General features: G+C 35.9%; 1 protein-coding gene across 1 annotated transcript; it reads left to right on the top strand.

Annotated features, from left to right (window-relative positions):
- Positions 1-30: 30 nt before the first annotated feature.
- On the top strand, positions 31-15,197 carry TSGA10 (testis specific 10). Its single transcript, XM_059493958.1, is given in 15 exon segments — positions 31-42; positions 889-1,018; positions 1,281-1,373; positions 1,376-1,431; positions 1,777-1,956; positions 2,144-2,221; positions 4,659-4,773; positions 4,776-4,809; positions 6,202-6,301; positions 8,239-8,353; positions 8,945-9,043; positions 9,046-9,113; positions 13,668-13,870; positions 14,195-14,299; positions 15,134-15,197. Coding segments are annotated over 15 exon segments (1,452 nt in total).
- The last annotated feature ends 1,463 nt before the right edge of the window (positions 15,198-16,660 follow it).

The following is a 16,660-nucleotide window of genomic DNA, read 5'->3' as shown; positions in this document are numbered from 1 at the left end:
GTAAACTCTGTGTGTAAATTTGAGTCCTCGATGCTCAGTGAGGTACTGAAGGTGCCAATTGCTGATTGCTGTGATCTGTTCCCTTCCCTAGGACTAGGGAAATGCACATAACTGCAGAACCTGAGTGACTCTTTCAGAGAGAACAGTATATTAGGATGGGATTCACCTAATCTACATGATATGTCAGCAGTGATGATGACTGTAATAGATATCTAGGCTGTCTTTATCATCAGAGGTACTCCTAGGATGTGATTATTTAGTATGAATGCCAAAATCGATTGTAGGAATCACTTTCTAGAAATTACTCTTTGTACTGACTCAAAATTACATTAGTTTGCTCTTAAACAAATGGGATTTGATGTGCAATTTTGGATTTCTGAATTGCAGTTGATCTTCAGAATCTGTCTTAGGCTCTTACATGACTTCCTGGATTTCAGCAATACTTACTTGCACATTACTTTATTTCCATTGCAGAAATTCACCTTTCATGGACCTTAAACAAACATGGTGGCCTACTTTCGATCATATTTAAAAATTCATTAGATATTCCAGTAGAAATCTACCCTTGGTTTTGAACAGATATATTTCAAATTAATTAACATTTTGCTTTTATGTCCCTTTCTTTCCTGTTAGATACGTATTAGAAGGACATTCAGGCATATTTGCAATATAACAAAGAAAGAAAAATACAGACATTCAAAAGTTACTTTAAAGTATTATATGGATATTTATTTTAATTAGATATATGCTTCATCTTCATTTTAAAGAGCATATTTATCCATTTTACATTGAAGTATCAATAATTACAAAAGTGTTATTTCTATGCATGCACTCTCTCATTGATGCTAATGCAGGTTATGTCACAAAGAGAATATGAAATAAAGCAAGGATACCATCTTGAGGCATGATGCCTTTATTTAGTCACTGGAAAAGGACAGAGACTGCCATAAATGTGAGACTGAGAATTTGTTGTAGGCATTAGGAAACACATTCTCAAGTCCTAAGTATATCTCTACTTGTGCAGCATAAAAAAAATCATCCATCCAGGCTGAGCTTGGGAAGTCACTCTGGAAGATGAAGAATATATTTTTTAGAATATATCTCATGTTAAACTACTAAAGCTGCAACTACCAGGAAGAAAAACTAGTTGATTGTGAACAGAAGGACGTGTAAAATGGGAATGGGCCAATAATAGAAGTTTTCTAACCAGATATAATAAGAAAGTGTTTCAAGTTTTGTTTCTCTGCTTTAACACTATATCACCATATTCTTTAAAGGAGTGGTTTCTGATCCAGAAGTCTTGAAAATATTGAGAGAATGTGAAAAACTTGAGTCAACATGGAAAATAAATGAATGTCATGGCAGAAATTCATGGTAGCTAAAGTTTTAACAGCTGAGAGAGACAAAATTCTCAGTGTTTATGAACAGATCGTTTTATTTATATTTGTGTGATTCATTGAAATAACAAGGTAATGTGCAAAAAAAATATATTTTTGTCTTCATATGAAAGAAAAAAAGAAAGAATGCTAAGTATTTGTTTAAAAAATATTTTTTTAAAAGTTATGGAAATTCTGTGATTTGAATCTGTCAGTTCAATACAAGTTTTTAAGTGCTGTCTTGAGTTAAAAATGCTTTCCTGAATCAAAGAATCTGTGCACAAATGTTTTCTTCATCTTCGATATTACACAGTTCTGGGATGCTCTAGCCAGCCACAGGACCCAGTAATATATTGATTATCTATTCCTGTTTCTGTTATTCTACTGATTTCAAAAACAGGCACAGGAGGAGATTTCCCAGCTTTGTCAGGAAGTTACAAAATCCCCCAGGACTCCTAAAAGCATCACTCCTGTGACAGCTCAAGCTGTATTAAGACACATGGAGCCAGAAAGGAATACAGCCCTGTCAGATTGCCAAAGGATGCCTACAGAACATGATAGCCTCAGGGAGCAGTTACAGGTTTGAGTCTGTCCCATCCCACCTCAGCCCCACCCCACAGGTTTTTTAAACATGAAAACTACCTAGCAGTGTAATTAAAGTTGCTCAGGATTTCTCTTCTGGTTCTGAAAATTAATTGCTTTACAAGTCTGTGGTGAGTTGAGACTTGTTTTATAAGGGATTTTGTTGCTGCTATTATTTGATAAAGATTTCCCAAGAAACTCCTTTTAATGAAAGGGCTCATTTGGAACAGAGAATTGAAGAGCTTTAAACTACTATTCACAATGTAAGGGAAAAGAATTATTTATGGAATATATATTTATGGTAAATATTTATTTATGGAATATATATTTATGGTAAATATAATACAGATGATGTTATTGGTTAATCCTGCAGCACCAGCCAGACTGCTGTCAGGAAACAGGCTGAGAGCAGTGGATGTTATTTACCAAGACTCTTTTCCCTCTACTGTGCTCTGGAAAGGCACCACCTGGAGAGCTGTGTCCAGCTCTGGGGTCTCCAATATAATGGTAACAAGGTGATCAGAGTGGGCTGGAGCACCTCTCCTACAAAGACAGGCTGAGAGAGTTGGGGTTGTGCAGCCTGGAGAAGGGAAGACTTCAGGGACATCTTTTGGCACCTTCCTGTACCTAAAGGGGACCAGCAAGAGAGCTGGGGAGGGGTTTTCACAAGAACATGTAGTGACAGGGCTAGGGGGGTGGTTTTAAACTGGAAGACAACAGGTTTAGATTAGATACAAGTTAGAAATTTTTGACTGTGAGGGTGGTGAGGAGCAGGTTGCCCAGAGAAGTTGTGGATGCCCCATCCCTGGAAGTGTTCAAGACCAGTCTGGATGGAGCACTCAGCAACCTGGTGGGATGGAAGGTGTCCCTGCCCATTGCAGGGGGTGCGGAACAAGATGGTCTTTAAAGTCCTTTCCAACTAAAACCATTCTGTGATTCTGTGATTTTAAGCCTGTACCAAGCTTTGTCAGATTTACCCACAGTGATCATATCCAGGTGAGGATTGGCTTGTTTCACCTGGAGTAGAAGGGGCTTAAGAGGGACATAAGTCCTACCTGCCAGTAGGTATGACATCAAGAAGTCATAAACAGGCTTTTTACTGCAGTGCTTGGTGGAAAGATGAGCAACAATGGGCATCCACTGAAGCCAGGAGGGTTCAGGCTGAATACAAGGAGATACTTGCTTCTCATGAGGGCAGTTGAGCAGTCCCCAGCCTTGGAGATTTTCAACAGTGGACTGGACACAGTGCTGAGCAGCCTGACCTCAGAGCTGGCTCTACTTTGAGCAGGGGTTCAGACTAGAGACCTGGAGTCTATTTAAATGTGAATTATCTTATGACTGTGCATTACTAAGACCTGATGCTTCAAAGCTAAATGTAATTGCACTCTTCTGGCAAGTCGGATTTAATAGGGGTTAAGTTACTTGTGTGTGCAATTGTTAGCTAACAAATGGCACTAAAAGAGAAAATGGAAACATTAATATAATGAATATAAATCCTAAATTTACTTACAGTCTTGGTAGAACTTGATTTTTAAATAAATTAACATTGATTTCTGCAGTATATCTTTCTTCTAGATCTTATGGTTATAAATTCTGGTTTATCTTCTTTTTTCACCTCAGCCTTCTAAAATCCTGCCAAGCTTATAAATATAATACCACAGTTTATAATATTAAATAGAGTGCATCTGATATGAAGAATACACTGTAGGCTGAAATAGCTCTGAGTAGTAAATTAACTTTAATCACACGCCTACATGTGACGTGTAGTGATATTGGGAGCCCTGTTTTAGGTACATCATCTTTTTTCTCCAGTTCTTTTGGTAGCCTTTGAGAGCAATACATCAACATGAAATTTATGGCACTAGTACTGAAGAAGCTACTGTATAGCAGAGGCTTACAGACTTGCTCTTTAGAGGCCTGACCTTTGATTGTAGTAACACAGAAATTAGTACTGAAAAAATTGGTAAAGGAAGAGAGCGATGAGGTGAGAATTTTTGTACTTTAAAATATGTGTTTCAAATAATTTAGAAAGGACAATCCTTTGAATTGAATCCAATAATGTTAAGTGTAAGCATTTTAATAAAAACATAGAGGTTTCTTTAGACTGAAGGTTTCAAACTGGCTTTGTTGGAGTCTGTGAAGGAGGCTTTGGATCTGTTCTTTGTTTTAGCTACAGACCTGAAGGCCTTATGGTGGTAACTGATGGTTTACATGGTGGTTACATGGTGCTTCATGCAAGTGTTTTACAGTGATTTCTCTACCTGGTTATTGACATAAGCATGTAACTTTATAGAGACCTAAAGCCATTATTGGTCATGTTGTGTCCCAAACCATGATTTCTCCCTTCATACACTCATAATGTTTCCTTTCATGTTAATTTGCACTGAAAACTTTTAATGTTGATCAATGGCAAACATTTTTGCCCTTGAGCATTGTTACCAACCAAAAATGTATATGAATAAATGAAAATACTTCCAGAGATCTAAAAGATGGGAAATCAATTTACCTTCAAAGGATGTGAAAGTCGCATTTCAGGTGTTTGCCAACTATTTTCAGTAAACTGATTGTTGAGTAAATGAGATACTTGGACATTTCTTCTTCAGCAAAAGATTTGTGCTAAAACCAGTAAAAATTGAAATAAATTCTATAAATCAGCTCTTTTTATTTTCGCCAGCTGTTACTGTTTGATTATATTTGTAGTTAGATAGTGAACAGTTAGAACAGATGTCTAAAGTGGCACTGATGAAAGACACCATTGATTCTCTGGAAACTGAGATGAAAAGATTGACAAGAAAAGTACTGGATTCTGAAACTGAGTGAGTTGACAGGAAGCTGAATATGCTTCTCTTAGGTAAGTAAAAGTATGTAATTGCATTAATTTGACTAGTAACACCAGCCTATGTCTTGCCACAGTAGGCCCCTGACCGGTAATAATTTGCATTGACTCCATGATTCTCAGAAGGCTGATCAATTTCTTTATTATTCTATTTATGTTAAAAACCCATTGCTTTTATAGACATTTACAATACACCTGGACCTAATTGGTCCTCCAATCTAAACACCATCACCATTGGCTTATTAAGAAACCACCCTTTGATAAACAAATCTCCATAACACATTCCACGTGTTCACAACAGGTGCAGCAAGGGAAGGTAAAAATTGTTTCTCATTCTTTGATCTTTTCACAGCCTTTCCCAGAAAGGCTTGGGAAACTTGTGTGCTGCTCTCTGTAGCCAGAGAGCTGCTGCCACACCTATGTTCACTGGTTTCTGTAACTTTTATAAGGCAAAGAAATTTATGAAAGCTGCTTATGAGCCATCATTCATTTTGGAATGAAATTGTTTTCTTCATTGCTTATTTATATGTAAATGTTCTTGTCTTATTGATATCATGATATGGTGGAAACCATCTTCAGTGAAAAAGTAAGATTAATTTAATTTAGGGTTAGGAGCTTTCTATTAGAAACTATGAGGATTGATGGGTTTTGGTAAATATCATATGAATAATTTTGTTTTAATTTTTAAATTTAAAAAAAATAAAAATAGGTAAACATGCATAAACTAGCAAATGTGTTGTTAGTTTTAAAGAGCCATTTCTTACTCTTGCAGCCTTTTCATGAGAGGAAGTAAAACTGAATCATTGTGTAGGGCTTATTGTCTGCTGCTCAACTGGAGCTCCCAGTCACGTTCAGAATCATAGTGGGCCTAGACTCGATCAAACTCTTTAGGGAATAAAAAATATGTCAGTGAGTGCTGCTTTATAATAAATTGTCAGATTTCTGAACACTGTTGAATTGTTGAAAACTAGGTGCTGCTACTGAAAGATCTCTTTCTTTACATCCCCAAACCAAACTGATGATTCTTTTCAGTTTGTTGAACAGTGCGAGAATCATGACCATTACTACCTTTGAACAGATCACTTGGTTATAACTTGAAACAGGTCAGGCATTCAAATAGATGTCTCAGGGGATGGTTTTTATTTTAATTATTTTTGTGACTTTCTTATAATCACCTGTTGCAACGAATTCTTCTTAATTTTCTGTAATCCTTTAGACAATTATTCACTTACACAATTTAATACACTGAGATTAAACTTAACATTAATAAAATATTCCAAACAGTCTGAAATAGACAGAAAAATCACAATTTTTTCCTATCTTTTGCAATTTTAGTGACTTTTCTAAAAGAAAAAAAATAGTACATCAGCGTCTGAATTCTCCTGTTTAATGCTTCTGCTTTTCCAGTTTATTGAATGAAAAGACAGAACTTAGTGTTTCAGAGATTCAGTGAAGCCTTGTGAAGAAAAAAATTGAAATGCAACTTAGCCAAGAGAAAATGATGCATTTAGATTAAAAAACTGGCGAGTGACAGATCCAATTTTTATAATAAAATTCAATAGGCTAATTTTCATATTCTACAGTCATTATTTTATGGGTTGAAAGAAAAGGCATTGAATGCAAATAAATAAATATACACTGAAAGTTTTAACATTTTGAATGCAAAACTCTTGTTTTCTTTCATTATTGAAAGCTTTTTGCATTTTAAAATTGTGTGACAGAGCTCTGGCAAGTGTAAGTTTCAGTGACAACACGTATTTATGTTTCTTCAAGAGTTACTTTTGGATAGAAGATACTTGAAATAGTGGTTTATAATACAGCCTTACATTATCTACTGTGTTATTTATCTCTGTGCAGTTCCTGGTGAAAGTAGTTAAAATATTTCTAGTGTCATCTCATGCACACACAATACTCCTGCACTGATGTGTTTTCCAGGCAGCAAGAAATGTATCTTAATACCTGTAGGAGTTCATTACTTCTCTAGGTGATTTGAGTTTTCTTCTTTTTCTTCAGCTTCTTGCCTTCATTTGGGTTTTTGGTACTTGATCTGTGCACTTGCTCTACTGCTCACTTGACTTTCTCTTCCTCTAGAAATGCTACTCAGTTTTAAAGGAGCAAATTACCTGTACCTGATGTCAGGTGTATAGAACTTCTAAGTCATTAAGGGTCACTTTTAAGTGAAGAAAAGTCCTCCAGGATATCCCACCCCAGTTTTTAAAGTGATTAATTTTACCTCTCTCCCTTCATTATAGAGGTAGTATAGCTAATGGATTTAGATCAAGTGTTTAATTCTTAGGTGAGACCAAAGTTTAGGTGAGACCACTTGCATTCTAAATAACTTTTCTCCCAAACATACTAATTTTTTGTCTTAAGTGCCCTCCTGGAAAAGGTGAGGTTGGTAGTGGGTTTGACTGCCAAAGGTTCATCGGGGAATGACAACTTCACCTTCTCTTGGAATCACACTTTATAAGGATGATGTCAGCTGGTACAAAATGCAGCTTCCTGTGCTCCCAGCTACTCCTGAAAGGTTCACGGTTTTCTTTGCAATACTTGGATACCTGTTGAAGCAGTGGGAAACAAAAAAATCTTGGTATCATAGGATGAAGTACTTTTTAGTAGAATTGCCTCTGGAATATGTATTGATTCCTCCAGGCCCTTCCATTAATTGAAGTGATACTCCAATATTTAAAGTATTATTCTTTGCTGGGGTTTACTGGAAAGTTTCCAGAACACCTTTCTCAGTAACTCACAGCATTTTTGCAACAGGAATGGGAGTTTCTCCATAGGGCCTTCCCCACACTACCACACCTTCCCCCAGTTCTTACAGCTGAATTCTCCTAGCAATTTTGCACGGAAGAAATTTCTGAGCTGTGCAGTTGAAGACAGCCTTTCTGCAGCTCTTTTCCCTTCTTCTGTTCACTTTTTCAAGCAATAGTTCTCAGAAGTTCTGTGTCTGTTCTCCCAATACTTGTGGCTTTATTTCTCCTGATTGGGAGATAACCACTTGATTAATTACTGTGTCAGCAATTACATAATAATTAAATTACTTAATTTTTATCTGTCTTCTACTTTTAAAAATATAGGCTTTTAAAAAACTGTAATGTAAAAAGAAATGGAATTGATTGAGCTCTACTTGTTAAATGGGACAGGCTGTTTTTTTAATGACAATCTAGATGCTAAATAAACCATCTTTTTTTTTATTTTCAACTGTTACATTCCTTTACAGACATTTTTCTTCTTTATAAGAAGATTTAGCATTATTTATAAGTAAAAAATATTTTTCACAAATGAAAAATTTGGTTTATAAAAATACACATAATTTACATTTCATATAGCCTTTAAACACCAGTTAATAAAGCCACAGACCTTAGATACACACTAATTATTATTTTTTAAGGTACAAGCAGTATACCTAATACTTATGGAAAAAACTTTTCTTCATAGGTACTATATAAAAAACTAGCAAAGTACCAAACTGAGCTTGATAATATGAAGTTGAAAGCCCAGAGTTCAAACAGAGATATTTTCAGGATGAAGCATGTGCTGAAGTCTAAAATGAGTATACAAATTAAAACTGTTTTTACCAAAAAATTAAATTTTTAGATATCTCTATAGAAGAATTAGCTTCCAAACCAAAACTCATTTGCATTCCCTTAATTTGGTTTTAGTAGTTTGGACACATTTTCATTATTGCTTTTGCGGTGCAAAATTGATGTAGAATATTTCATTGTGGTTTTATACATATATATATATATATATATATATATATATATATATATATATATATATTTATAAAGCACACACACGTGTGTGTGTATTGAGCTTAAAAAATCAGACAGGAAATGATAGATGAACTTGGAACTCTTTATTTTAATCCTATAAAATAATAAAAAATATTACTGCAGTATATTGCTATACCTTGTATGTCTAATGTTAACCTAACCATTCTTAACAGATGTCTATTCATCATTAAAATGTGCTCATCTTGGACAAAACTCTGGTTTATGAGGAGTCTCTCAATATTTTCACCAAATGGCAGAATTTTCAGTGGAAAGAGTATATCCAATACCATATCTGTAGGTCTATAAATATCCCTATTTTTTGGAGCTTACTGTAAATTATTAAATAAATAAGCTTTATGTGTTTGGAGAGAGAACTGTGAGCTCTTATCACAAAGCCTGTGATCAAGGAGAAAGTTGGGAAGCAAAATGCCATGAAGCAGAAACAGGCTTTTCCTGTTAGACTGGCAGTGATCAGTGCAGTCTGAGAGCCACAGTTGGAAAGGGAAAATAGAGTCCCTTGAAACACAGATGGAGCAAGTGAGTTGAAATCATTCTTTCCATAGTTCACCTTTGAAATGGTCTGGTAATATTTAAAAATTATGTTTAATGCCACTTCTATTTCAGGGAGGTTTTCCACCATGAATGTATGCATTTTACTTTATATAATTATATGATTAGAATTCAACTAGTCACATTTGGGAAAAAAAAATATAAAAAAAAATCAAGGAAAATAAAAAAATTAAATGCTCTTGTGGTTTGGAATCACTGAAGGCATAAAGTCATACACAACTCCACTCAGCATACCTGAATCATATGAAGTACTTTGTCATCTGTCACGTTCCTGTCCCTGCTCTTTTGGCTTTGAGCTCCTTAGCCTTCTTTCCACTGCTTTAGATGTCCCAAAGAGCCTCTTCCCATTTGAAGATCTGAAGAATTTTAAGAAAAATTCATAGCTTGGCTTTGGAAATACATTGTGAGCATATAAACATGGTTTGGGGGCTCTCCAGTTTTTGTTGCAGATCATCTGTGCTTACTGAACATCACATAAGCTGCTGAGGGCTATCGGTGATAATTTTTGTCCAGCATCCTGGAGGAATGATGAAGAGGACTCAATCTTATCAGCAGGCTAATTAATTAATTTATTATACTATCTTATTCTGTATTATATTGCATTCCATCTAAACTGAATCTGCCAAGCACTCAACTGCACTCTACTGCACAGCATCTTGTGACTGTCAGCTGACAGTCCCAACACACACAGGTTCAGTTGGTCAGTGAATCAAAACACTCACACCAGAATCCAATCATCAATTCCCTTCAGGTAAGCAATCTTCCACAATGCATTCCACTTGTGAACAATACAGGAGCAGTAAATGAGATAGGAATTGTTTTGATCATTCTTTTCTCTGTTTCTCAGGTTCAGAGAATGTGAATCCCACAGAAGGCTACTCAAGAATATTAGATACTCTAGAGGAAATAAACTGTTGCTGTGCATAAAGTGGATGAGAACACAGCAGTAGCAAAACAGCACAGGAGGGTGGTGTGGCAGATTTTAGAATTCCTTGAAGATATAATAAAACTGGTACATGGTTTTAGTTTGTCCAACAAGCCTGACACCAGCAGATATTTTATCATTCTAATCCCTCCCACATGCCTGCTATTAAGTGTAGAAATAAATAGGCCTCTTCATGAGCACTATGTCAACCTACTGGGTCAATTCCAAATGTCATATTCCAGTTCATACAGTTACATGCAAGGCAAGTATCTACAGAAGTTTTTATTCAAAAATCTTAATGTGCTCAGCAGTGCTCTGTGTTCCTTGTGCTCTTTTTTTATGTGATGAGACAGAGCTAGAATTAATGTGATGTGCTCCCATAAAATAATCTCTTTGGATGTCATGTCTAGTAAATCCTTCAAGCAAATCACAGCGCCTTACCTCTCACTTTGCTCTGTTAACCTCCCCCACTCATTCTGCCACCCACTGAAACTTAAGGAGTTGAAAGTGGCTGACCAGGAATGTCACTGGGCAAAGTACAGGCATTTTTCAAACAGGAAAAATCTAGGTTATGTTAATTTGAAATGTACGAAACTCTTAATGCTTTTAGTCAGACCTGCTGCTGCTGCCTTGTGGACTTCACTTTAATGTGACTCTCTCATCTCTTAGTCATGCCTGAATTTACAGGTGACAGCAGTATAAATATGACTGACAGAATCTCAGCATCCACAGATCATCTACACACAAAGCCAGATTTTATTGCTAAAATGAGAGGATCTCATCTGAAAATAAAATGCAGTCCATAGCAGAATTTTCAACCTTATTAACTCTGCAAAAGGAGTAGAATTCTAAGAATAGTTTAAAATGCCAGAAGATAATTTTGATGTCAGAAGCAAGAACTCTTCTAATTTTTGTATACAGGAGGTATTTAAAGAAATAACTTTAAAGTTTACTCTAGAATAAATTACTGTAGCCTCTTAAAATTTGCCACAATTACATGGAGATATTTTGTAGGATTTTGGAAGCTGTTTTAATTAATTTTTTTTAGTAGACTTTTATATTGCATTGTTGTATCATTTAACAACAGAAGCAGCATACAATTCTCCTATTTTTGCCTTAAGCAACTCTTTTGTGAAAATGGGCAGAGGGCCTCAAAATATACATTAGGAGAGTGTCTCTGTACTTGAAAATGCCACATCTACACCAGAACTTTGCATTAAAGTAGATGCAATCAAAGAATGATTAAATTCGGATTTAATTTCCACAGCAGAGAAGGTAGAAAGGGTATGTGAAATATATTAGAAAAATAAGTTTATGTTAATATTACACTTAAACTAATCGAAATATACTTTAGGATTATGAATGATCACTTTTGCAATTTTTTCAATGTTTAATTTGGCATTTCTCAGGGGCTTACTCCTCAAAGGGTATGAGTTGAACACTTTTTGATAGGGACACTGCTTCACTGCTTTGCAGAGTTTTACTATGAACACTCAAAAGTCAGGGCTAAAAATTACTGTTGTTTTCAAGAAAGAGATCTTGGATTTTACATCTAGTCACTAGGGAAGCAGAATAGCTGAAGCTGTTTGTTAGCAATGAAACTAAGTGTGGACTTTGAAATGATTGACTAATTTAGGAAGTACCAATATCTTTTAATATTTTCTTAATTTCCCTTGAAAATCAATTTTTGCTGACCTTGATTTTTACAGAAACTACAAAATTATTATGTGATACATTTTTTAAAATTCAGTTTGGATAAACTTTGAAAAGTTGTTCATACACACTCAGATTATTCAGGTATTTTCAGTATGATGCTATTGCTGACCTGTCCATCCTCTGCTCCAGCTGAGATAATTTCTTGTTCTTTATAGACTTCCAGCAGTCTCTTTAAACCTTTTGCCTTTTGGAAGCAGAGTGGGTAAAGCTGCTGTTTGCAGTTGGTTATGCATTCCAGCCAAATGTGTCTGATGTTTTTTGTATCCTTGTGAAATCCTCTATGATTCTCTTGATATGAAAGAGTTCCAGCATAAGACATTTATCTGAAACTTTATGAGATCTAATATGGCTAAGCCTCCCTGGATCCTTCTGTGAAGGGGATTGCTGGGACTGTGGAGAACAGCAGCAGTTTCAGGAAAGAAAACTGCAGAAATGCAGTTGGAGAGTGTGAGAAAAGTCAGAAGTTGGGAAATTTTCAGTAATTTTTCTGTATCTTCAACCAGTAGTCTTTCATTAGCCATGTATAACCTTCAGATAAGGCTCTTGCTTTACACAGTATTCCAGCACAAAATCTACATTATTAGATTTCAACATATTTATATTCAGAAGTGGAAACTAAACCTGATTCTGAATAATGTTGTTCTCTCAATGTTTCTAATACTGTTTATTTTCCTGTATCTTCTTCTGTCTACAGTTTTCAGTGTTCTTATTTTCTGAAATGCAAATGTAGAATATCAAAACTGTTTCTCTGCAAAGGAAGTAGATTTTTGAGTGACATAGAAAATGGGATCTTTCAGAATGAAGAAACCTTTCAGTTTAGTTTGGTAAAAAGAAAAAAAAAGACTTTTGTTTTGATAAGTGACAAATGCTTTTTTCTTGCCTTTATCTTTCTTATTTCTTTTTTTCCTCCCTTCGCTTGGCCTATGATCTTAGTTCTTCCTCCTTTGAACACACAAATGATTATCTTCTGAAATTTCTGAGAAATGTGCTGCAGAGGTGGAGAGTTTGTTAAGATGTCCCAGTTCATAGATTTCCCATGGCCTTTGGCTGAGCATTATTGTGCTTAATGTAAACTAGGCTTGAGTAAAATACAGATAAAAGTGTTGCAGCACCCCAGACTCAGTTAGTCAGACTATAATGCATACATGAAAAGATGAAGAGAAAATACCATCCAGTTTACTTATACTAAGATTGAAACAGGCAGTTTTCTTTGTCTCTATAGCTGACCCAATACTGATTTTCCTGATTCTCAGCCTCTGGAATTATTTTTTAATGTGTGTTTGTAACTATGTCTCAGGTATGTCCATTGTTCCCTCTACAGTAAAATATACTAGGTTTTTTGGGTATTCTTTTTTAGGTTCCTCAAAGATATATAGATATTTAATCTCTTTGATTTGATTTTATTCATTTTCCCTTTTCTCCCAGTTTATTCTTGATGCTCCTGTAAGTAAAATAAGTGTAATCTCACACTGCTGGTGATGCTGGTACCAGTTTGTAGTATCACATGTTATTTCCTGTGTGCAAACAGTTAATCAATAGCTTCTTGCCTCAACAAAATGTGAAACTTCCTTCTTCTTCATTAATGATTCTGTCTACAGAATCCATTGATCTGTCTATTTCATAGTGTTTTCTCATTTGTATCAAGTGTATTTATATTAAGGTATGTACATTGGATTATTTTATAAATCTCACAGAAGATTTTGACTGGGAAAATATAAAATATAAATATAAAACTAACCACCCATCTTGCAGTGAAAATAAATTTTGTCATTGATCCCAGACTTCCTCTTTTAATTATTATCTTTTTTTTAAAGATTACCCCACTAGAATGCCAGTAAGCTTGATAGACATACTGCTGAAACTTTAAAATCTTTGTTTTTCTGCAGAGCAAGTGTGAATCAAACCATTCTGAAACAGAACTGCTGAGAAAACAACTGGGAAATGAAAAAGCATCTATGAAAAACCTGGAATCTTCTCTTGTGTCCAATTGTGAGAAGGAATTTCAGTCACAGAGAGCAAACCAAGGGAAAGTCTCTGAAATTCAGGTTCACAAGGAACAGCTTGCTTTAGTAGAAAATAATCTGTGAGTAAATGACCAGGAGATTATTGCAGTTTTTCTCATAACTTCCAAGCATATTTAAACAGAGGTAGTTTTATGTCTAGCTGTGTTTTCAAATGGCCAATGTGCCTTGACTATATTAATAGCAGAAGATACCAAGAACCTCCTTTGGATTTCCTCAGTTAAACCCTAATAAACTCTTCTTCATAGTTTTATATTTTGCTCCAAAAAAATGTTCCTAATCTCATTTGCATAGTATAGCTGCCCTTTTGATTTTGAATAATTGCATGTGGCTACATGCTTGGAGAATTACAGATGCTATCTAATTAATGTGTATGGGCTTCAGAGTGCTGTGCAGAATCAAGATTTTACTCACCTCAGAAACAGAGCAGCTCAGTTAGAGTCAGAACTGGATATCAGCAAAGCACAGCTGGGGACTGAGCACTCTGATAGGCAAGTATATGTTTTTGTATTGTGCTTCCTGCAGCTAATTGGGGTGAAATGCAGTATAGTACTCAGACTCAGGCTAATTAGTCAGATAAACAACAAAGTTTGGGTTTACACTGCTCTACATCTCCTATGTGTTCAGAGACTATTCATGTCACTAAATTTAGTCTGTTCAGCTGTTACACATGCTGTCTAAATTAGTTATGTAGGTTGCATGTGTAGCCAACAGAATGAGACAGTGAGATTACCCTCTGCAATAGCCTGGTTTAGGATGAGGCAGGTCACTTTCCATCTCTCTTCACTCATATATACTGATGCCTGCCTTGATTTATAGTGAAAATCCAGGTGAATAGTCATTTATACAGGTGCTCTATATCCTACTAGTTCTCTGCACCTCTGGAATGATTTTTGCCTGTACCAACCCCATTTTCCCAGGTACTACTTGAATATGGGTGATTCCCAAATGACAGTATGACAATTATATATATATATATTTTTTTTTTTTTTAAATTTTGCAAGAAGAGAGTTTAACAACATGTAGGAACTATTTCACAAGACTTGGCCACAGCAGCAGAGAATGGTCCCTGTCCTGCTTCATGCATTAATTTATCCGTGTAGTCATGGTGTCTTACCAAGATAAGATAGTCTTCTTATCTTTGAAAAAACAATACTTCTCTATTTCATGGATGTATTGAGGATAAAATATTACAGTTTTGGGTATTATTTTGGATATGTAAAACAGCAAGCTAAAAGAAGCAGAGTGATGTGATTATAGCACAGGTCTGAGAATGGGGTATCTCATTTAACTAGTAAATTGTTGATATTCTGTTCTCTCATAAGTAAGGATGAAGGGTCTGAAGAAGACATCTCTGGGAAGATCATCTTCTTCATGGGAAGAAATTAAGCAGCTTCTCAGAGCCAAAGTATTTTTTGGCCACTGGCAAGTGAAAACCAGAAAATTTGCCATATAAGAAAAATACTATCATTAATATTATCATGTTAGCAGATAATGGAAGCAACAGCTGTGAGTAGTGAATGGTTTGTTGTTAGTTTGAAGAGGGAATGTGCTATCCTTTTTATAACAGTGGCTGGACTAGTCCTACTTATTCACTGCCTTGGTGCAGAATGAAATAATGCCTGAAATTAGGAGGTGGAAGTGCCAACATTGTCAGACCTTGAATAGGCACCAAAACAGTGATACCAGGAAGCTTCATCCATCAGTCTGGCTTTTTCTTTACCAGCCAGGAAAAGCACCTGCCCATCCCTCCCATCTCTCTGACTGCAGAAGCAGTTTGGACTTCTGTGGAAACAGCAGGATTTAATTATTGTCCTGCCCTGGCTCTGGTGACCAAGCACAGGGACTGTTGGGCTTGCTGTGCTAGAGCAAGTGCTTTTGTTGTCCCTAGATCCAGCTCCCTGAGCCCGTCTGAATGTGATCATTCCCCAGCAGGGTTTAGTGACCTGTTTCAGTGGTCCACTCTACAGGTAGGTCTGTGGTAATGGCTGAGCCACACTGAAACCCAGGGGTTGTTGTAGTCACCCTATCTGTGTATTCACCCAATCCAACACAGACTAGATTTTCTTTAGTGTAAACATCTGACAGACTGAAACCAGGATCCCAGAAAAGCATGTACCTTCAAAACTTTCCAATGGATTATCCAATCCCACATACTTCCTTCCCATGCAGCCAGATGCAGGAGTTATGGATTGAACTAATATCCAGGCCCCATCTCTTGCACTCAAAATGACTGGACTTCCATTTTGCAACTTTCCCTTTGGGGATTCCAGCATCTCTTAAATATCCATCAGTTTCATGGTGCTTCAGCAGACTCTACTCCACTGGCCTTGCCAACTCAAACAGCACAGGAATACTGCAAGCAGCACTGTTCTTACTTTTGAATAACCTTAAAATTAAGCTCTTCTTCCCAGGAGATGTTTACAATTTTTCATTTTAAACCTGCAGTTACCATGGATATCTTCTGTCTTTCAGTGAAAAATGAGACAATAGATACATAGAAATAAATCTCAGTAAGAGAGATACAAAGAGACTCACTAATCAGTCTTTCTGAGAAATATTTGATGAAAACTACATTGCCTTTTAAAATGTTTAGAAGCTGATAGCATGCACAAAAAAATATTGCCCATGGAGGGGGAAGAAGTCTCAATTCATGACTTGCTTTTGAGATGGTTATGTACTTCCAAGTTTAATTTGTTCACTGAGATTATTTCCTTTGGCACTTGACTAATCTTTGCTATCAAAGCCTTCTCTAAGTATTAAAAATGGCTCCCAATAATAAGAGACAAGTTTCCTCGGGTCAGTGAGCTGGTTCTGGTGCCCTTAGGAAGAAAACACAGCTGTGCAGGACA

Source organism: Ammospiza nelsoni, chromosome 2 (genome assembly GCF_027579445.1).
Source record: "Ammospiza nelsoni isolate bAmmNel1 chromosome 2, bAmmNel1.pri, whole genome shotgun sequence".
In the NCBI taxonomy this organism is placed as follows: domain Eukaryota; kingdom Metazoa; phylum Chordata; class Aves; order Passeriformes; family Passerellidae; genus Ammospiza; species Ammospiza nelsoni.
This window is presented reverse-complemented; position numbering and strand designations above follow the sequence as displayed.